Source organism: Hylaeus anthracinus, unplaced genomic scaffold, assembly GCF_026225885.1.
Source record: "Hylaeus anthracinus isolate JK02 unplaced genomic scaffold, UHH_iyHylAnth1.0_haploid 3, whole genome shotgun sequence".
Taxonomy (NCBI): Eukaryota; Metazoa; Arthropoda; class Insecta; order Hymenoptera; family Colletidae; genus Hylaeus; species Hylaeus anthracinus.
In genome coordinates, this window is record NW_026535284.1 from 15,235,022 (window position 1) to 15,257,651 (window position 22,630).

At 33.0% G+C, this 22,630-nt stretch overlaps 2 protein-coding genes across 7 annotated transcripts; both read right to left on the reverse strand.

The window, feature by feature from the left end:
- Positions 1 to 430: 430 nt before the first annotated feature.
- LOC128893768 (E3 ubiquitin-protein ligase TRIP12) lies at positions 431 to 16,930 on the reverse strand. Of its 6 annotated transcripts, none has more exons than XM_054154979.1 (25): positions 14,395 to 14,838; positions 12,802 to 13,140; positions 11,959 to 12,267; positions 10,779 to 10,865; positions 8,705 to 9,059; positions 8,417 to 8,610; positions 8,144 to 8,317; positions 7,690 to 8,066; positions 7,210 to 7,494; positions 6,682 to 7,062; positions 6,435 to 6,607; positions 6,173 to 6,347; positions 5,871 to 6,093; positions 5,543 to 5,783; positions 5,059 to 5,464; positions 4,795 to 4,983; positions 4,535 to 4,720; positions 4,265 to 4,456; positions 3,982 to 4,187; positions 3,461 to 3,883; positions 3,135 to 3,387; positions 2,807 to 3,052; positions 2,393 to 2,722; positions 1,992 to 2,310; positions 431 to 1,905 (listed from the first exon to the last, which is right to left on the reverse strand). In XM_054154979.1, exons 2-25 carry the CDS (start codon positions 13,109 to 13,111, stop codon positions 1,709 to 1,711), a joined length of 6,231 nt encoding a protein of 2,076 aa, XP_054010954.1. In that variant the 5' UTR covers positions 13,112 to 13,140; positions 14,395 to 14,838; the 3' UTR covers positions 431 to 1,708. The 6 variants fall into 6 exon arrangements, 5 of the variants coding, with proteins under 5 accessions (XP_054010954.1, XP_054010953.1, XP_054010951.1 ...); XR_008461403.1 differs by having other exon boundaries at positions 617 to 706; positions 1,655 to 1,905; positions 6,173 to 6,607; positions 14,395 to 14,843; XM_054154978.1 differs by lacking the exon at positions 14,395 to 14,838 and adding an exon at positions 16,800 to 16,930 and having other exon boundaries at positions 6,173 to 6,607.
- A 346-nt stretch (positions 16,931 to 17,276) lies between these two features.
- On the reverse strand, positions 17,277 to 21,474 carry LOC128893610 (zinc finger protein ZFP2). Its single transcript, XM_054154704.1, has 5 exons — positions 19,657 to 21,474; positions 19,506 to 19,591; positions 19,133 to 19,448; positions 18,400 to 18,503; positions 17,277 to 18,340 (listed from the first exon to the last, which is right to left on the reverse strand). Exons 1-5 carry the CDS (start codon positions 20,912 to 20,914, stop codon positions 17,633 to 17,635), a joined length of 2,472 nt encoding a protein of 823 aa, XP_054010679.1. The 5' UTR covers positions 20,915 to 21,474; the 3' UTR covers positions 17,277 to 17,632.
- Positions 21,475 to 22,630: the final 1,156 nt, after the last annotated feature.

Here is a 22,630-nt window from a genome sequence, read left to right on the forward strand (position 1 = left end):
TTGTTATAAATGTAACTCTTGTTTATAATATTACCGACATAGGTTCAGATCGTATTCTAAACCATAATGCACTATACAGTGCATTTCTAAGTCTTCGTCCCTCGAACATTTTCTCTTACCAATGATTTCCATTTTTCTCTATTGTGTATACATTACCAGCTGTAATTCGTCATTATTCGTATTAGAAATGTAATGCAAAAATATAAGTATAACCTGTTTTACGTTTATCGTAAAATTATGACGTATTATAATATTGGCGACTAATTAAATTTTGCGATACAATGTAAAATGAAATAATATCGTAACAGATGGAACAGCCGAGCTTTGAAGCAATATTGTAAATCTTATTTTAAGAATTAGTTTAGAATGATAACTAATAACATGAACCGTGATCCGTTAATTCGTCGATTAATTCCTTAAATACATGAAATAAAAAACAAAAAAAATGATGTATATATATTGATCATTTCAAGCAATGGTACATAATATAAGTGTAAAACAAATACAGTCGCGTTTTAATTTTTGTTTCTACTTTTTGATCAATTCATATGCTCACAATTTTCATTTAGAATCACATTTTCTACAGAGATATAAGAAAGTAATGTACCTTGTATAATCCATTTGATACACCAGCTTCGCTGACTTTATATCCATTCTATTTCATATTATACATTTGTCGTACATTTTTCATAAATAGATACTTTGCCTGTAAGTAAGTGGATATAAGAATTTTCTTCGATTCACGTATTATTACGATGACTCGATCTGGCGATGCTGGCTGCACTTTTACACAGCTAAGTAAAGTATTAATTGGACTATCTTACCTAGAATAAAAATATCAAATAAGTTTAATTGGTGATACATCATATAACTTAAATATAGGAGTGTGTTGCACGTCAGTTCGCACAGTGCTCGCAGACGCTGTAAATTAAGCAGCGAACACAAGAGATCGATTATGAAAATAAAACGATGGTCATTAAACACGCTATTATATTCGAAGTTGTTTTTTCGGTTTTTCTTTTTTTTTTCTTTTTTTTAAAGGTGATGAAGCCATGAGCCACTTTTGTTTTGTAGCGCACAGTTGTTTACTGATCTTAACTCGTGACATCACTGCGAATTGTGAGACATGAGATTGGCGATTTATGGCGGTGCTAAATGCACCACTGATATAAAATTTACTTATACTTATACCTAGTAAACGTTCCCTCAAACTAAATTATATTTAATTAGTATAGAGTTCATAGCAATATCATTTTCTTGTTACTATTATATAAAGTATTTATATAGACTTGCGTATATTAAACTATATTTACAACTTTTATTAACTATTGTAACACATCAATTATAAGTTTCCTAGAACAAGGCTGCTCCCAAGCTACCTGGTTCGTAATACCACAAGAGGAAACTCATACAGTAGGGTTAACATCGTCTTTGCACTTTTCTTTTTCTGGTAAAATATATCACAATTCAAATTCATAAATAAAAAGGATAAACATCAAATGAAGATTTATTAATGAATTGTCGCTAAAATCAAAAAATGGTAATCCTCGAAAAACTCGTATAAAGTGCAAAATTGCGATTACTGAGTCTCGTACCAAACGCAGTTATTTTTTCTCTCGATATTTTAAAAGTTGTTTGAATAATTGGTCTCAACCTGGACAATGCGATAGGAAAAGAGCAAAATGGCGCGCCGGTTTTCCATCAGTTTCTAGGAAAGGTGGAACGAGTGTTGTCCTTCTTGTGCAGCTATTCGCAATTTTTCCCGCATTATTTCTAAAGTTGTGTAATCGGGCAGTTTTAAGTAATTAACGCAAGTCATTACGGATGGTAAGAAATCGTCTGTTTTCATCGACGGATCGAAAGTTTTTCGCACTATTGTTAACGGTGGCGTTAAACTCTTAAAACCTGCGAAACAAAGTGCCATTTAATTATAATAAATATATCTTATTTCATTTGTAACATACCAACAGTAAAACATTGAATATATTTACCTCCAACTGGTAATCGCGGCGAACCAGTGACGAACTGAATGAATTGCCGTTGTTCTTCACTGTCGTATTTTGACATAACCTCAAACAAAAAACGTATCGCGCGAGAATCTGGCGTATAACCATGATCAGTCCTACAACATTCCGAAAGAGTTTTCACATCCCACTGTCCACCCGTTTGTGCATGTCCGCAGAACACAGCTTCGAGTTCTTCAGGGAAGAACAATCGTAATTGCGACGGTGGAAATACAGATTCAAAGCCTTCCCGAAACGCTTCCATTTGTCTGAAGACACCCTCGTACAAGAACCAATGTACCACCAACTGAAACGTCAAGAAATCTCATATATAAAAATCAACGACATTAAAAAATAACGTATTACGATTATAGAACAAATAAAAATACCTTGATATACTGATCCAGGTTATAAATAGTAACAGATATCTCACTTCCACCTTTTCTTAATTCGATGTTTTCGTAACCAGGTAATTCAAAAACAAGGCCAAGATCCGAAATTGGACAACCATCTAAACTTAGCGAATCTATTAGTTGTGCTTTTTCGTGTGGCCTTAACGTTTGATCTTTCTCGATTGTTTCCTTTTGTCTAACTATGTCTTGCAGTTTACTAAGAGTTCGATGTACATCAGCACATACATAAGCTAAATCGTTTAACGTCAATGTATGTTCTTCTCCCAACAACCAACGATAGAAAGTTAAACTAAATGGCAAGTCCAACTGCGAAAAATCATCGAAAGTGTCAATTCAACATTGTTATGAATATATTAAATTTAACCAGAAATGAAAAAAAATAAATTATACCATTCTTGAATCGTATATCGCTTTCGCCATAAACTTTCCGAGAAATTTTAACTTCGTTTTAAGTTTTGCAAGATGAGATACTTTAGTATTCCACGAAATTGGCATTGTGAAAAGTCCATGTGACGGATTAACGTATCCTGATTCAGTAGCGCTTGAACTACCGTGCCAAAGGTCTAGATCGGCACGCTGTAATTCTCGAGAGACTAGAGCATAAAATTCTAAAGTTGGGCCAAGACCGGTACCAACCTGTAAGACGAATGAATCTTTCGTATCTTGGAACAAAAATAACATCTTATATCATGTGTAAAGAAAAGAAAAAAAAACAAACCTCGTTAACATATTGCACTTCAAGTAAGGCTTTGCTAGACGCTAAGTCTTGTATAACTTGTTCCGCTTGTTTGAGAATATCGGTTCTGGAGATAGTTCTTTTCCTTCGCTCTAAACGTGGAGTAACGCGTTCTTGACTATCCGATCCCGATAGTTCTGGTGCGGAATCCAAAAGACGTTGTAAAGCTCTATCTCGATCGAACGAAGTTGCATAAAGCAATAATTGTCTTGTTTCGAATGGAAACAGGAATGGACTGTAAAACATTTAAAAACAGATTTATAAAACTCGTATTAGCAAATTAATAGGATGGATTGTGCAATACTAACCAGACTGTAGCAATTTGTTGTAGCCACAAAGGTAAGTTTCCCGTCATGATCACCAAAGGATCTTGTAGTTGTCTACTTGCTTTCGCAGCTATTTTATTATTAATAAAGTCTTGTGGAGAAAGTAGGCTTACACACTTTAGATGAGGAAATAGAACACCCCAATGACGATTTAATGTGTGTAAAAGACGTAGTAGGCACAAACCGTCTAATGAAGCATCGGTAATGGTAACCGAGGGTGGTAAGATGGGAGACAAATAAGGATCGAGAGGACATCGTTGTGGAGGGACGGTTCCTTCGAGCCACAAACTATCCTCTTTTCGTTTCGAACTGATCTTTGTACTCTTTCCTTTGCCTTTACGGCTGCTACCCTGTGAACTTGAACCTGGTTTTGGTGATGTTGCAGTTTCTTCCTCTGGTACAGGCCTATGTATAAAGAAATACATATATTTAATTACTGACAAGTAAACAGAATTCCTAAGAAGTATTTAAGTTTGCCATAAAAGTCAATTGAATTAAGGTACCTGTAATAAATTGTGTGAGTTTGTACCCATACAGCATCATGACCAAGTGGTGGTTCACCATCAGCTTCTGCTTCAGAATGATCAATTCCAGAACAACCGAACTGTCTGACGGCTTGATAAACAGTCATATTGAAAGGCAGCACTTCGTCTCCAATTAAGAATTGGAGTTTGTGTTTTGCTGATCCTTGACTTATAACTACCGCTGCCTGTAAGTTTCAGTAAATTCTAAATATTGTTCGTAGTTCGCGATTGTTTTGAATAAGAAAAAATATATAAAACTTACCAGAGTATCATCTATATCATCTTCACTATTATCATCGTCACTAACCATAGATTCCGCTTCTCGTATTCTACCATATCCACGGACCATTAAATAACGTTCAATTGCTTGTACTAACGCCAGAGGATCTATCTTGACAGTACCTCCTTTCCACTGTTTCAAATTGTTACATTCCGGATGTCGTTGGAGATTACACTACAAAATCATAAAAAGTTGGATATAAAAATGTTCCCTACAATTTACCGATAAATTTAAAGAGGATGCATACGGTACCTTAAGTTGATGTGTATTGAAGAACTTGAGAGCACTAGTACCTCCACGACCAGCACCAGATCCTGCTGGTAAATCATGAACTTTCACAGGAAATTGTTCCAATTGTGCAACACAACTATTCAACTTTGCCACCAAAGCACCAAAAGCTCCAGGATTAAGATCCATGATATTGTTGCTCTGCTGCATCTGAAAAATATGCAAGCAAATATCGTGTAGAAGTAAAAAGCATTGAAAAGTAAACACAGGCTTATTTTACTTACAGTCGATTCCGCGAACAATTTCCAGAACATACGAAGGCGATCATAACGATTACCAGGAGCGTCTGTAGTAGTGAGGTAGTTGAGCAGAGCTTTAATAAGACCACTATAATTCATTTCGAACGGAGATATATCACTCTCGAGTACGATATCTCGCAATTCAGTAAGCGCCGATAACATTTCATCCAATTCCTGTTCATATATTGTTTATTATGATTTTCATTATAACAGATCATGCAATGGAAAGTTTATTTTAGATAAACTTACATTTGATTGTAACCGTTGTATAGCGGCAGTAAGTCTCGAAAGGACTGTCATTGCAGGATGTGTACAGGGTGCGTTGTCCTGATATCGCGACAAGAACTGAGCAGCCTGTTCACGTACCCATGCTTTAGCTTTATCTCGATTACCACCCGTTAAACTAGAATTGCTTGGCGGTTTCGATAAACTCGTCGACGAGCTCGAATCTCTTTTATCGTTAGTAGAATTTGAAGACGACGATTTTCGACCCCATCTAGCGGGATTAAGATTTCCTAAGAAACGATTATTTTTAGTAGCGAAACCAGTAAAAAGTGATTCGGGTTGTTGAGTTTGTTGCGGGGTTGTACCACTTAATCTAGAAAAACGACCCTTCTTGTTTTGTCGTTTCCTTTTTAGAACGTCTCCGAGTCTCCTAATAAATCGTAAACATAAATGGAATAATTTGTTTGTGATTTTCCTTAGTTTCCTTTTACATTTTTCTAAGACTTACAAATGAGTACTCTGTGGCGTCGTTACATCGTCTACTGTGGAGTTTAATTCGTTTCTAGCGTGTGTTTCCATTGATGCGGATAGGTTCGGTTTCAATTGACATGTTGCAATTGTACCAAACAATATGTTACCATTTGTCGATGGAGAAGCAATTGGAGATGTGGCATTACTAGAGGACAACATTGTGGTGGAAGAAAGTGATGTATTTGACGGACCTGGTTGTGGAGTTGGTAATGATGTACCTAAAAATACAAAACAAAATCGTTGAACCGCTATTTACAACCAAATATTAATACATCATGTACGTAGGTGTCAGTTAAATAAATTACCAGAAGGACACTTGGGTGGCGAAACACCAAGAGGTACTTCAGGGTCAGCTAGTTGACGAATTTGATGTAGCACGCCTTCACGATGGAAATGAACCCCAAACACTTGCGGTAGTCTTTTCATTAATATACTTGCCATCTGCAGAGCTCCAATAACAATTCGTAAATCTTGGGATGCCAGCATGCCCGCTATGTGTGATGATACTACTTGGTTCTTCAAGACATCCTAGATAAACAGCATGAGATATGAAAAATACAATTAACTATCGATGCGAATAGTTGTAATGTCCTCCATTAATACCAACCTTAAGTAAGTCGGTTGAAGCATAATAGACCATACGTAAAAGAGCTCGAAGACATTTACATTTTACAGCAGGGCCAGCAGAACTACTGTAGACTTCGTACAATACAGAGAACAAAGTTCGGATAAAAGACACTAGCCATTCGTTTGTTTCAATTACTGGAGGCACGACATCCATGCTGTGAGAAATGTATAATTTAGTGAAACATGCGCTTAAATTTGCATTTATTTGATAAATTAATATTAAGTTTGATATTAATATTAACCTTGATAAACAAGTAGGGCTCTTGCCTTCTGTGGGATGAGTATTTACTCTACGAAAAATGCTTCGTGCTACTCCAATGTCTTCATTGATTTGTTTCATCACAGTCAGATCTATCGTATAGGTTCGTCCTAAAGAGGACAAACAAATCTCATCCTCGCCATTCTGAAATGCCATCTGTAAAAGATCATTATCAGTATACTATTTATAATTGTTCTTTTATAAAGAATTTATTATTCTGATAATGATACCTCAATAATTCTAGAATCGATAGTACTAAATGGATGACAACAATGCCTTTCATCGCGCCACTCCCAATGAACGTTTTCTTGTTGATTACTGGTCCTTTCAAGTAAACTATTTACACTAAATATACCATCGGTTGGTAGCGGAGGCATGAGCTCCTCGATCAAACAAGTGATCTCGAACCACTCTTGCGGAGAACGCGGCACTAACTCTACATCTTCTGTTTTCACTTCCAGGGATCCGGTTAAAAGATAACTTAGCGTAAACGCTATATTTTGTTGCAGCAGCAGCTGTGCCAAGTCAGGACAGCGATTTGATATCACAGAGAGCATACGTAACACTGTTATGAAATTACCAATGCTATTGACAGGTGGCGTAATCATAAGCTAAAATATGGAAAAGTATACACGTTATCAGTGACCAAAATATAGTAATATTATTGTAGAATATAGTTGGCGTCAAATTTGAAGGAGTAAAGAAATTATAGTTGTTGATACTATTGCGGAATATTGAAATATAAATATAACTCGTACCAGTTGTTGTAAGTTTTGAAGAAGTTCTGCATTGATAATTTTATGTAGAGTTACAGGATCATGTTGAAAACTATCGACTAAACGACTAAATGCTTGACAAACACATTCAACACTTTTTTTATCCTGATTTGTTAATCTACTTGTCAATAAAGGCAGACTGTCGACTACCAAATGAAAATCATCAGGATGGAGATTTTGACAACAGTTAGCTGTAATTGTTAATGCAGCCCGCTGAGCCGTAATATTAAAAAAATCGACAAATTTTAAACAAGCCGACACTCCTCCCTAAAAGGACACAAATTAAATCTTATGTGCGTTCGTTTTGAATTGCATATTTCATCAAACAAAAGAAACGTCTTCCACTTCATTTCTGAGTCTTTGTCAAAATGATTTTATACTTTTCTACGTCATTTTTCGGAAATCTCATTTTTGCCGTGCTTACACTTGACGTTGATTTAGTAAACGACTCATTGTACTTACCGCATGTAAGATGGTTTTACTGTGTCTTCGCGATAGCATAGCTAATGCTGTTAAACACTGCTCAGCCACATCCATGCACTCTATGGATTCCAGTTTTTGTAAGAACACTGGAACAGCGTCGACCACAACCGTCGACGATCGAGGCAAAGCTTCCATCATGTAAGTAAGAGCACGACACGCATGTGTCATTATTACAAAATTGTGCTCTATTCCAAGTAAATTAATTAAAGCTGCGACCACTTGTTTCACTGGAAAACCAGTCAATGTGTCCTCGTTTCCCATAACAAGAATTTCACCCATTCCGATAACAGCTTGAAGCTGTTCTCCCTCGTCATCAACAGCTTGCAGACCAGTCAAGAGCTGTTGCGCCTTGGCAGCTAAAATCGCAAGATAATCGTATGTAAATTTAAAATCGTAAAATTTTGTATACAAATGCAAAAGAAAGAATAATTACCAGAACTTGCTCCCATACTTCTGTTTAATAAGTGTTGCATTCGCGATCCTAATGCGCCAAATACATGGGGAGGTAAGCCTCTTGCTTCCAACAGTGCTTGCAGTCTTCCAACTTCTCCATCGTCGCTTTCACTATCTCCCGTAGTGGCAGACATTCCGGATGGTCCCCCACTCGCTAGTTAAATTAATAAAAAAGTTAGTGGTTAGTTTGGAATAAAAGCAAACAGTTGACGCTGAGAATGTTACGAAATCCAAAGTTTTCAAGAATACTTACCAGTGGCAGATGTACCTGTAGATGCTGATTCGTCCTCACCTGTTGTAGTCACTAATTGATTGCCAGGAACTGTGGATGAGACCGATGTTGGTGTAGCACTATTGGTTACTGATTCAGTTCCTGACATTACACTTCCTACTCCTCCAGAACCGCCTTCTATCACTGCTTTCCTTGCACGTGACGAAGAGCGGTGTCTAAACCAAAAGCATGTATGTTATTTAAGTATATATAATATAAAATTGACGTAATGTGATGTTGTTTCACATATTTTGTACACAAAATAATTACCTGGAGCTTGAACAAGTGCCCGTTGTAGAGTCCTTTTTATGATGCTTTCCTGAAGTTTTGTTACTAGTTGGCAGTTCTTTAGCTTGCTCACTGGAGAATTTTGCGCGAGGACGTAATATATGCTTGTGCGTAGGATGAGGGTGTGCAGGGTTGGCAGCAGCGGTGGCAGACACAGGTGGATTGGCAGTGGCTGTTGTGATGCCACTAGTGCCTGCCCCGTCATGTGCCAACACCCCCCCACCACTCTCCACAGAATTACTGGCTGTGTTACCCACTCTGATGCTGGACTTCACACCCAAAACTGGACTACTCGCGCTGTTATTCGCGCAGGTTGCACCGCCGTGAGGTTTCGACACTAAAATATTGAAACACATCATCATTATGATAATTGAACGAAATATAATTGTACTATTTCCAACGGTTTTTAAATTTCCGTTTAAATTTCATTATCGTCAGAATTCATTACCATTTTTCACAATAAGGAAAAGAAGGACTCTAACATAAACATGAAATGCTCCTAGTGCACGCTAAATAAATTTTATACATACTATCAATTATTTTTGTTGTGCATTTATATGAATCGAACATTCTTGATAATTGAGTTAGTAATAAATATGTTATGATTTTATAATACAGTATTTGCATTGTTCTTAGTGCAATCTAGAATCTATTCAAGCACGTATTTGCTTAAACCTATTTATTTTAATTGCATACATATTCATATGTTAAGTATGTTTACACATTCATTTCTCTGTTAAATCTAGACAGATGTATAATACATGCTTTATTAACTTCTAATAGTTGTTTCAGATATTTTGTTAAATAATTGTTTTATATTTATAACAATGTAAACGAGATATGGAAAAGTATGTGTAGTATTAGATATTGATAATGTTATATTTATGATGATAAAATCAGTGCTACATTATTAGAATTGAAATGATAAATGATAGACATTATAGTCAATCTCACTTCTATAGAAATATATAAAAATATAAGCAATAGTTCATTATACATCAAAGTTACATCATTAGTATTTAGTTGCACATTGCTACATATTGAATATCATTGCTTATGACTGTACTTTTGTATTTGCAAAAAGCCTTAAATTTATGAAATAGATTACCTAAACAAATTTCCAAATTATTATTTAATAAAAGTCAAGTAGATATTTACACACTTTTGTGTTGAAACATTCAAACAATGTGTCCAAAATATAATTGTCACATCAATTTATTAAACATAACTTAATAAATAGTTTTATACTTTTGTAGAAAAATGTTATTTATATATTTTCTCCTACTTATATTTAAAATTTCGTACACCTTTATTATACTGTTTATTAGTGTACTCCTATATTTTCTCTTTACAAAATGTGTGTACCAAATATGTATTTATTGCACAACATTACTATGAATAAACTGTGGCTGTCTTATGTGAACTGTATTTGTCTTGTACGTAAACTTAGTTCATTTACAAGAGTTCAAACATTATGTTAATAAATATTTGCTTATTATAAAACATCAGAAGCCTTTGTTACATTTACAAATATTATAAAATATTATATAATACCTATACTTCAATTTTGCCATAATCTTTTCAAATATCTGGTACACATTGGAGATATATATAATATTTTTAATATTATAATAGAACATTACATTTATTATTTTCATATATTTTCATACCTTGTAAATTAATTTCAAATCATGATATATTTAAAATCATGAAGTATCTTAAATTAATAATTAAAGTGGTAATAAGCAATAGTGTTTGAACTTATATGTACTTTTTACCACATGAAATTTCAGGTGGCACAAACACTTTGTATCATTATAATTACATTAGAATTATATTTACTATGTCTGGAGAAATAATGTCATGCATAAATCAAATTTGACACAAACAATTTGATCCGTTAATAAGTACGATACTTGCATACGAATACGAGGGAATCAATTTAAAGAGCAGATTTATAGAGAATTTGTACTCATTTAAAAGATATCTACTCGTGGATTTTAGAGAAAATAAGGGGAAGAAAATGTAGTACGAAGTGTGTACTCCTTAGGCTTACCTTCTTGATGATACGTTTGTGTTGATATTGGAAAAAGTGCTTTGACAGCAGACACAAATCCTTCCAGACATTCGCTCATCCTCAGGCCTAATGATACAGTCTGATCTATGACTCTTATTTTGGTAATACTTTTTTTTTTCTTTAATTTTAAGATACTTGTGAATCAAAACCTAATTTTACTACCCTATTCTTTAGCCTACTATTTCAATAAATGAAGGTTGCAAAACACGTAGTTACGACACACGACCATGGATTCTTTTTAACTAACCATGGCACTACATTAAGCATAGTACTAAATTCATGTGACATTATTGTATAGAATGTGTATGTCAAGTATAAATATTGTCTTGTTGTCCCTGTTTGGTAAAGTTTATGCCCGGGATTACTATTGTTATTAAATTTTTTTATACAAAATTATACATGATTGAAGTTATAATTATGAATGAGTAAAATTATTTATTTCATTATATTATAGTTTCTTTATAGTTGATTATAGTTAATATACTTAATGTGTATTAAGAAATAATTTTACTGCTCCAAAGTAATTACAAATTATTAATTTTTAAATACTTTTAGACATAAGTTAGCAGTTATTATTTTAAGTATTTTTTTTTTATTATTATCAAACATTAGACACATTTTTTATTATAAATAAAATTTACAATTAGTGGAAGAAATAAAAAAAGAAATCTGTTTATGTTAAAAGCAATATGTTAAATAAAAATGATCACATCTTTTGTTAACCATTAAAATAACGAAATTTAGTAAAGTAACAAACTTGTAGTATGTAGGTTTGTGTTAGCTGTAGATATTATGAGAAATCATATGTTATTGATTTTCAAAATATAAAGATGTTAAATTTCAATTATAACTTGTTAAGTTGTTACACATTGAGTATTCATTAATTTTCACATAAATCTAAATGCATATACTTAATCATAATAGGTGCAGAATGTACTCATTCGTGGTTTATGTTGATCAGTTGTTTATAATTTATTACTTTTACGATTGATTAACTTTTTATAGATCTTTTAATTGTATAGAAATTATCAAGGCAAACGTATTAACTCATTTGAGACTGGTTCAACCAATTTTTAAGTTGTATTATCTGTTCACTCAAATCACACATCACATCTCATTGCAACCAACACTTTTTAAAGAACAAAATAAATTGACTAACCTCTTCCTCTCGACGTGGATGGATGACTAGTAACCGGTGTAGCGCTTGATGTTGGCACCAAGTCGTTATAAGTCAATTCTTCTCTGTTATTGTAGCCACTGGATAGCGATAAATCGAACGTATTTTGTCCTTGCGATACGGCTTGAGGATTTTGTGGTGTTCGAGAACGAGTTCTTGAAGCAATACAGTCAATAACTTTTAAATTTAACTCTGGCAAACTTGTTCTTGCTGCACTACGAACTCTTGTATTATTCCCACTAATGCTATAATTTGATTGCTGAACCTTATGGTGTGGCCTCCAATCAGTATCTGAAAAATGGGATTAATATATATTTTAATATTCCAACTGAAACAAATTATACAAAATAATAATAAAAGAAATATGTTTTCCTACTTTTTATCTTAAGTCATTTGCATCAAGAAGTGGAATATTCCGCGCATATCTCAGCTGTATCATTAGCCACGAAATAATCTGCGAACACTAAGTTACTTATGTCACCAAATGTGAAGCAATTCTATAGTATAACAATTTAAAAATAGTGAAATTGTCAATAATACAGGCCAACTATTAATTGAGTATCAATCCCATAGATAATTTGAGGTGTACTTAGATTAGTCACTTGCAAATTAATCCATACATGCTGGTAAATATAACCAATCATTCTACTTCTTGATGCAAATTGGTTAATGTAATTTTATAAAGGATTTAGTGACCAATTTTTAATATGCTAAACTTATAACATTTTAACAATATATTACACATGATTGTATACAGTTTTAAAAAGAAATAATAAAAATCATAAGTTTACGAAAAGAATATTTATAATTAAAAATATTAATTACCTAGATACGATTCTAAGCCACTGCCATGACCTTTACGTTCGCCTCTTGTTCTACTTTCCGTTTTAAAAGAATCAGTCAAATGTTTATACGTGGAAGTATTATTGAAAACTTCAGATGATTCTGGATTATCAATAGCTTCTCTACGCCTTTTTTCTTCTACTGTAACTGGAAGAGAACCAGCGTTCTGTCGTTTTCTATAACCACTACTACCACTGCCAGAGCTATTCCCTCTAAGCTTAGAGGTGTCTGCTAAAGCATCGGCCGTCTCTACAGACCCCCCTGATGACAACTGATCTTGTTGATCTGCCATAGATTAATCGACTCATGCCACTATTCTGTCTGCAAAAAGAAACATTAGATAATTATTTCCTTTAACTACTCCATACAATGTAAAATAAAATTAATTTATAAAATTTCATACAAAATATATAAGATACATTCAGTTCTGAGCAAAAGTATCATAATGATTTTTTAAAAGAAACAAAATTATTATAAATAATCAAAACTTTCGTATCATGTACATTATGTAATAACAAGGCTACAATGAACAAACGTAAATTAAAATTAGAATACAAACTAAAACAATATGCCAAAGTAGGAAATAATTATAGTTTCAATGCATATTGAAATATATAATTATGCAACAAGATGGAAAAAATTAATGTAGTAAAATAAAATATTACTCCAATAATCTACAAAACACTCAAACATCAATTCATTTGTTCCAATTTCTTTGTATAAACACGAACAATGTAATTAATGCATTTACATTCAATTTCTAGAATTACGTGCACATATAATCAACGAAATAGCGAATATGTAACGAAAATATGTTTGTTATATAAAGACATGTATCTACGTTTACAAAATTAAATGTTTCCTCGAATTCTGACAAAGAAAATATATGTACCAGCTTTCGAACAATGGTATTAAAAACAAAAAACAAAAAAAGGAAAAGAAAAAAAAACAGAAAAATATACGGTTCCAACGAAATTGATTAAGAAGAAATCACTTATTATGGTTAGATACGTTAGATCAATGCGCACTCAGATAAGAAGAGCGTAACTAAATAATACAGCTGAGACGATGCGCATTTAATGTTTTCTTCGACGGTGAAAGAGATAGTAACGAACCCAAGAATCATAACAAACACTACAACTGGTGTCCGTTTATAATATCGTAGACAATGCGAAATTGTGCCGTTGACATCATACAACCCCTTCCACAAACGCTAGGATTACTCGGTTGCAACAAGGCCACGAATAGACACGATACAACGAAAGGATACAACGGAAGGCGTAAATAATTATAACAAAGAAACTTGTAAGCGAGCAAGTCCACCATTTGCTTGCGAACAAGTAATGGAGGACGAGTTCTTTCTCCATCTCTTTCTTTCGTTCAGCATCTACGCTCTCGTCACCGTGTGACCTCAGGTTGAGGTCCTCGAAAAAGAGAATCCCACTTGGGTATGCAGGTTCTTCGAGGGAGAGAGGGGAAAGGGAGAGAGAAGAGTAAGAAAGAAAGAGATAGAAGACTAAATAAAAAAAAAGAGAGAAAAAAAAAGAAGAAAGGAAAGTTAACCGATAAGATTACCTGAATGTCGGAAAAACATGCCCAGGGCATCGCGAGGAAAATGTCTTCTCGCCGATGATTTTTATGAGCACACGGTTTCTCGTTACATACGACAGAGAAATGGATTTACGCGCACGCACGTAAGTACGTTGGTGGTGAGCGGCTATGTGCACGGGCACACACCAAAAAACGCACCTAACGCACTGCCGAGGCACACTGAGGCAAATCAGCGGAATGCGACAGCTATCGGGATCGGGTTGGTTAGAATTGGGAAGCTGGAGGACGCTCCGCCCCCATCGGGAAACGTCACACACAGAGTGAACCGTAGGTGCGTTCGAAAACTCGGTGTACCCGCGTACAGCAAAATCACGGTTCATAACGCGACGCCAGATGCGAAACCGGCGTGTATGGCCATCTTGCAGCAAATTTTTTTTCAAACTCTTCTCGTTTCACCTCGTCTACGATGTAAAATTAGCCGCAAACAATTGCTCGAATATCAGCAATTCGGATATCACAATCTAAATTGTACGATTGCTGGTATTCACTAGAACATTCTTTGCCATGCATTAGTTGTATACAACAGTATTTCTCGAACTTCACCTTCCTACGCAGGAGCGTAACTGGGGATTCCGCAACGTGCGATGTTATACCTTGTTCGATACATAATACATTAATTTTAAAGGCTCGTTTAATTTGTAATAAGTAGACTGTGAATTCATATGCATTTATGATGTAAACTAATACGATAAACACATGACAAACATAACCAAAATGTATGTGCACTTATGCAAACTGAAATAATAATATTATTATATTAATTGTAGAATACATTCAACATACATTATGTATATTTTATGAATGTTATCTATATTATTGTACGTTATAAACGCATAAAATCCGCAGTCTTGTAATAAGAGTTGAAAGATTCAATGGGGCACTAGTGACTGTAGTGCCAGCCCTGGTCGTGCAAACTTGCGGGCAAACCTTCATTAAACCTCGATCAGGTATAGACCGCCTTAAGATCTTACGCCATATTGACGACAACAAAACAAAAGTTGTTTATACAAATCTTTTTACAAAACTGTTATACTTTAGATCAAAATGAATTGAAAGAATCATTAATTAACTGCAATTATGTTTGTTACGCAGTCAGGGCCCTTCAGCGCTGCACACATGCTGACAATCCTAGTTACGCTACTGTGTAACAGTGTTTCTCAAACATCACCTTACCAGGGACCCTCCATAAGGAGTTACTATGTCACATTAACAACAACAAAACAAAAGACCTTCATAAATAAACTTTTACTCGAAAATTTCCAATAGTTGTTAATAAGTTCTCATTCCTATTTATCGAGAAAGCAATTTTCAAATACTTCAGAATTTCCAAAGGAAATTTATTCTTGAAAATACGCATTTTCGTGGAATGTAGAAAACATCATTATATTATTCTTATTCCCATGTAAATTCATGCATATGCTTATGACAAATAAAAAATAGGCAAAATAACTTCAAATTTAGAGATGTTGAAAAATGCATTTTATGTTTTTCCCCTGAGAACTCGCGAGTCCATTAAGAAAACATGTTAGAGGTCTCGCAGGGATCCATGAATACAAGCTTGAGAAACACTGGCATACAAAATCGAACACGTTATATTCAACATCGTGCAACGTTACAACATGCGTAGATAAATTGTTGTTATCGTGATTTTCATTTCAAAATTGCAAATAAATGCAAATAAAAGCGATACATTACACTTTGATTGTTAACTACGTAAAAACGTGACGAGGTATAGAATAAATCATCACTATTCTTACGATGTTTTTTTTTGTACTACGCAAGTTTAAATATTTGTGTTACGTCGAATCTGTTTGGAATAAAGTAATTTAAAGACTCAAAAATATAAAACAAATTTTATCGCGTGTCATACTGTAGCGATAAAAATTTCTTTTAAAATCTTTCGTAGGTATCTACATCAGCTGTTTCGCACATATAAAATAATGTTTACCAACGATACGGTTAGATGACAGTTGTAAAGCTGACAATAATTATCATCTTTAAAGCAGATACAAAAATAATCATCAAATAATCATAGAACACTTTTCAGTTATTTCATTAATTTTTAGTCTTCTAAAAAAAAAACGTGTAAACTTTACAAATACGATGTCGTAACGTAGGCGTTAAGTTGTAGTTCTATTGTTTGATCGTGACAAGTATGTATACACGAACCACGATTGGTTGAAAACCTCATTTGATAGTGCCCAATTGGCCGATAAACTGAGGTATTTCTCAAGCTGTGTCAAAACAGCTTGCGATAAGTGATATATCTGTTAACCGTAATGAATCGTACAAATTTTCAATACACGCGTTAAATACATAATTATCAGCTGTTCTTTGGTCCTCGATTTTATTTACGAATAATCACTTACCGAAAAAGGGAGCTCCTCCCTGGAAGTTAGACTCCAGTTACGCAATGCGATGTGCGAGAGGACACGTGAAAATACGAACTATGCTGTCAAGTCGATTGGAACGTCGTCTGCTACGATATCTCGACCAAGGATTATACACGATAGAGATTGTTCGGTCGATTCAACCAAAGCACGTGTGTTCCTATATGTAGCCAAATTCTAATGTCTACTGGACTGTGATTGGTCGATGTCTGCTATTCGTTCTTCGTCGACCAATTAGCGACGAAATTAATGTCACGTTTTCATTTCATTTTATAACGTAATCTGTGGTGTAGAATAGCCTTTAGTAAATAACAATAAAAGTAACAATCATAATTTGAACATAGATACATCAAATGAGACTTTTGAATAGTAAATAGTTTACTTTACTTACTAATCTTATCCATTATATGCGTTGCCATGGTGACAGAAATACAAAGAAAAATATTTATATTTCACTTGTTCTCTATTCGAATAAACGAAGTTATTTTATTTTTCGTGTGTCGTGTTACATTTGAAAGACAAACTCTTTCTAACCGCTACAATTAAATTCATTCCAGAAGAAATTTGGCCTAAGTGTTGAGAATGGGACTCTTTCAAAAAGTTAAGTATGAACACGTGACTTATATTTAGAAACATAAAGAACAGCATAACCTATTTCTTAAGAAACAAGTAAGACTGTTTTGTTATATTAAAAAAGTTCTGTAGATTTTATTGTAAGTGTTGAATAAAGTATTTTCTTTTTATGGCTTCTTATTTATTTTTAGTAACAGAAACCTTCATGTTTGTTATACACTTATAAGAGAACTTGATAATTATTTCTCATTAATACCATACAGTAGTTGTTTCAAAGATTCTTCATTTATAGTTTGTAAAGTATTCGTAGCATTGTCTTCACTGCTAAAACTTTGTTCTACATTTGTATTAGCTACATTTATTTCCATGTCATGCGTCATGTTTCTGAAGTTGCTGTAAGGTTTCATTATATCTTGTTTTTGTGTTGGAGACGATACTCTTAAATGTTCCATTTCATTGGTAGGAGAAGATACTCCATTTTCAAGTGGAGATATCATCATTGAAAAGAAATCAGTTGTATCTTCTGGAAGTCTTTTTTCATTCTTTGAATATATTTTTTTAGAAGTTTCAAGTGGCTCTTTAAATATAGAATTATTAGGAATATTAGACTTCCATATACTTCTTGTGTTTTCATTTTCATTATCTATTTCTATACACTCTTCCAGTTTTTGTTCTTTATTTTGGGTTAGTTGTGTTTTGCTAATATTTGATTCTTTTGTTAGAAGATGCTGACCCTGAGTATCTATTATCAGTACATATTTATTTTCTTCATTATTTACAATGTTCAGCAATGGTTGATTCACCTCTAAGGGTTCTTTTTGTATTTTACACGAGTCATTACTCAAATCTTGCATGTTTGATATATGTGTTGATTGTTGATCTAAATTATTTGTTTGTTGTGTACTTCCTATCTGTTGTGCTGGACACTTATGGGTCCTTTGACTTACCTGTAGATATAAATACTTAATAAAAATGCAAAAATATTGGTCTTACAATTATGGTGTACCTTATATCTGAAGCTTTTTCCACATATCATACATTTATAGGGCATTACACCTGTGTGAATTCTACGGTGAACCAGGTATGAAACACGTTGACGGAAACATTTTCCTAAAATACAAATATTATTAAAAATGTTTCAATTTTTGTCCCTGTATTTAGTTGTATCCTTATAACACATACAAAATTATAATCTTTAGTATACACATAATTTCAATTGGTATTATACAAAATAAAAATGTTCAGACTTTCACTGATGTTCATACTATTATTAAAGTAGCTTTCATATATATATGGTCAACAATACAAATATAGTGATCTTATTAAGTCAGTTTTGATAGGCTATAAAACAATACCCTTGTTGGGTGCAAGCTGCTAAATGAGTTTTTCCCAACTGGGTAATAGTAGTCTGTTGGCTACAGGCCTGTGTTTACTGCTTGCTGTTCATAATGTCTGTCGGTTTTGGAACACTCAGGACCTGAAAGTTATAGCACCCAAAGAGAACCTTTCAAGTCAATCCTGAATTACTGGTGCACTAGATCCTCCAAAGTCACTATATTTGTACCTTCGACTGTAAGCTGTATCTATACAATAGTAATAGTCACAAAAATGATTATACATACATTGCAGAAACAGAGCAATCCATGTTAAATTGTTAGTAGCAACTGAAAACAAAACATGCATTACTCTAAGATTTTTTAAGTGTTTGTTAAATGAAATCTTTATAAAAATCGACATACCACAAGTTTCACATGCAAAAGGTTTTTCTCCTGTATGAATTCTTTCATGGTTATGCAAAGTAGATAACTCTTTAAATGACCTGCCACAAGTTGCACATGTATGTGGTTTATCATCCTTATGATATAATCTATGTTTATGATAAGATTGTTGAAATGTGAATGTTTTATTACATATATTACATTTATAAGGCATTTCTCCCGAATGCAATCTCTTATGTTTTTTTAAAAAATATTTTGTTGTGAACATTTTACTGCACACATCGCATTCCCATTGTTTAGCTTCATGTGTTTTTAAATGCTGTATTACATGTTGTTCCTACAATAATAAATGTAATTTATTTTAACAGACATTGTATGAAAATAATTTAGTTACCTTTTTAAATGTCTTTCCACATGTAGGGCAATTATATTTATTTTCATTAAATATAAGTTCTACTTGTCCACCTTTAGCCAATGAACCTAAAAACATTTTCTTATTAACATATGTCAAGTTGTGTAGGTTTAACATAATATAAATAAATTACCCAGATTATACCCCATATGTGCTACTCTCATGTGAACCATTAGACTACCCCTCATTTTAAATACTTTCGAGCATAAATGACATGAATAATCCTTCAGAAAGTTTTCAGGAATGACATTCAAATCTTTTTCATTGATCATATGTACTAACTGTTTGTGTAAAAGCAAAATATTATAGTCAGGAAGATGGAAACCACATATATTGCAACGTTCAGTCTTTTCTTTTGTTGATAATGTTCTAAAAAGTTTTAACTGGGGCAGTGTCTGTTCATCCTTAAGATTTTCATCTTGTTTTCCATTGCATATAGTAGATGAATTATCTTGGACATTTTTTGCATTATTATGTTTTTCCAGTGACATATTACTATAAGTTGTTGTAATACTTGGAAATTTATTCAACATAGTAATTTGTTTATTGTAGTTTTGTTTATTGTTACAAGGCTCTTTGTTTTCCATAAATCTTTCTAGTGTGTTTACATTTTCGTTTGTAGAAATTTGTTGTTCACACTGTTGATCTTGTATCCAATTTTTAATGGTTTGAATACTTTCATATTCTTTTTGAGTGTGATTTGGTATCAAATTTACATGCTTAATATTACTAGTTGTACAATACTGTGTGGCATAATTTAATTTTATCGTGCCTTGCAATATTTCCTGTGAATTTTTATCTACTTTTGATATTCTTTTGTTCTCTGGATTCTTATGAATTGTGTTTACTTCTTCATTGTCACAAAGTGAATCTGTTAAAAATGAAACTTGAGGTGCATGGTTCAGAGGTAAATTTTGATCTTGAATGCAAACTCCTGAATTTAAAATTGAAACTTCGTCTTTTGTTGTTTGTAAGTTCTTACAGGATTTTGAACTGTTTTGGATATTCAAGTTATTTTCTAAAAGTTTATTCTCATCTGTAATTAATACCTTAGATATATTCCAATCTTGATATCCAGTATTTTGTAGATTATGTACTGTTGGTGGATTATTATTGCTGGTGGCAATATTTGCATGTTTTGAGGAGTCTATTGTATTTTCACAATTTAAATTAATAGTGTGACTGAACAAATGAATCGTTAATTTATCGATACCAAGTAATATTTCATTACATACTGGACATGTAAGAGGCCGAGTTGCTACACTTATTAATCCTGTTCGTAATGCATCCAATGTTAAGAAACCTGGCTGTGAGCACAAAGGACACTCTAATAGTCGTGCACACATATTTTTTATTAACTTTTTATTTACAATATATATTGCACGAAACATTAACTATTTAATATAATGTAACTTCATGTTATTTTTATTTTTTTTTAAAGCACCACAATTGTATAGAGAATATTTAATAACATCAGAAAGTGAAACTTTTATCAAAACTTGGCATTAACTGTTGAAGTATAGAGTTTACAAGGTACGTGTTTAAACTAACTGGTCAGTTTAAATTTAACATTGTAATCTATAATGTTATTGGGGTTATGCTTGAACTTGACCCAATAGCACAAATTAGAGATCAAAATGATACCTCACATGTCAGTAATTGAAAAAAGAGAAACTGAACGAAGAGAAACATTTCTAATTTAAAACACACAGAATAGAACAAAGATTCACATCTGAAAATCTAATTATAGAATGAGGATTTCAGATATTTATCCGGGATTCCTTTGATTCTATGTGGAGTGTAGGTGACGATCTTGAAGCTATATTTAGAAAAGGGGCGGGACATTTAAGGAGAAAGCTTGGGAGAAGCAAGAGTACGTTTATTAAATAAAAATAATATTGAATTGATCAATTTATAAAAAATAAAAAACATTACAAGAAATAGGTCACAATTGTTTTAATACATCGGGCATTTGTACGGTGCTCCATTCTTGCAACAGTATTCCCTTCCAGCTGACAGATTTGTATTAATCCACTTACTTTTACAGTTCTTAATAAATAGGTAAGCCTATTGCAAAAGAATATTGATTTACATAAAAACATAAACAGCACTTTTTATAAATAAAACACTTACTCTTTCTTTATAGCAGTCACGTTCTAGTGAACCACATATTATTGTAGAACTGTTTGGAAGATACTTGAGAATCTGTAATAAATTTTTACACTGTTTGTGAATTCAATATCATGTCATAAATTTAAATAAAAACATCTTTTTATAAACTGACTTACAGTGTCCAAACATTTATTTATGCAAAGCCTTTTTCCATTTGGAGTACATGAAAATGTTCCACATTGATCATGAATAAGGACAGGGTTTTCTGCTGGTGATTCTTTACTGCTCTTTTTAAATTGTCCATTCAAAAAGATTCCACAAATACAACCAATTGGAGATTCAGTTGTTGTAACATCAAGAGTACTGTTTAAAGCTTTTAGTTTAATTTCATTTGCAAATACAGATGAGAAGCAAAGGATTGATAATAAATATATGAAATACATTTTTTTCTGTAAAAAAAGAAAATATTTTTGTAGTAATAAATTACATTTCTAATGTATTATCTGTTTTAAATATAAAATGTTTATTTTAAATAGTTGAATGTTACTTACAATGACCAAGTTAAATGAATTTTCTGCAAAAACTCCAATGGAAGTTAGCAAGTGACTGCTGGTTTTATTAATGATGCGTTGTTTTACTGTGTCAGCAATTAAAATAGGTCAAAACATTTATGCATGTTAAGCATTATTTCATAATACTGTAATGCTGCTGTCTTTTTAGAAAGAGATTTACATCATTTTTATTCGTGTAATATGCACACAATCTTAAAATGCAAACGAATACATATAATAAAAATATTGCTTTTTGAAATAATAACTACCATTTTCATAATATCTCATGCCCTTGTTTCATGACTTTTTTATGAGTTTTGCATCTCCCTTTAGAACTATCTTTTCTCCATTTGCAATACAGGTATATTCACATTTAATTATTTTTCTTACTGAAACAATCTGCACTTTTATTTCTATTTTATCCCCTGCATAACATGGCTTTGG

Coding starts and splice junctions, on each gene's coding strand:
- LOC128893768 (XM_054154978.1), bottom strand. CDS start 13,111: ATGGCAGATCAACAAGATCAGTTGTCATCAGGGGGGTCTGTAGAGACG. Junction 8,611..8,704: donor GGCACTTGTTCAAGCTCCAG/GTAATTATTTTG, acceptor CTTTTGGTTTAG/ACACCGCTCTTCGTCACGTG. Junction 3,388..3,460: donor CAACAAATTGCTACAGTCTG/GTTAGTATTGCA, acceptor AATGTTTTACAG/TCCATTCCTGTTTCCATTCG.
- LOC128893610 (XM_054154704.1), bottom strand. CDS start 20,914: ATGTTTCGTGCAATATATATTGTAAATAAAAAGTTAATAAAAAATATG. Junction 19,449..19,505: donor GTGGAAAGACATTTAAAAAG/GTAACTAAATTA, acceptor TTATTATTGTAG/GAACAACATGTAATACAGCA. Junction 18,504..19,132: donor TTTTGCATGTGAAACTTGTG/GTATGTCGATTT, acceptor TTTGTATTTTAG/GAAAATGTTTCCGTCAACGT.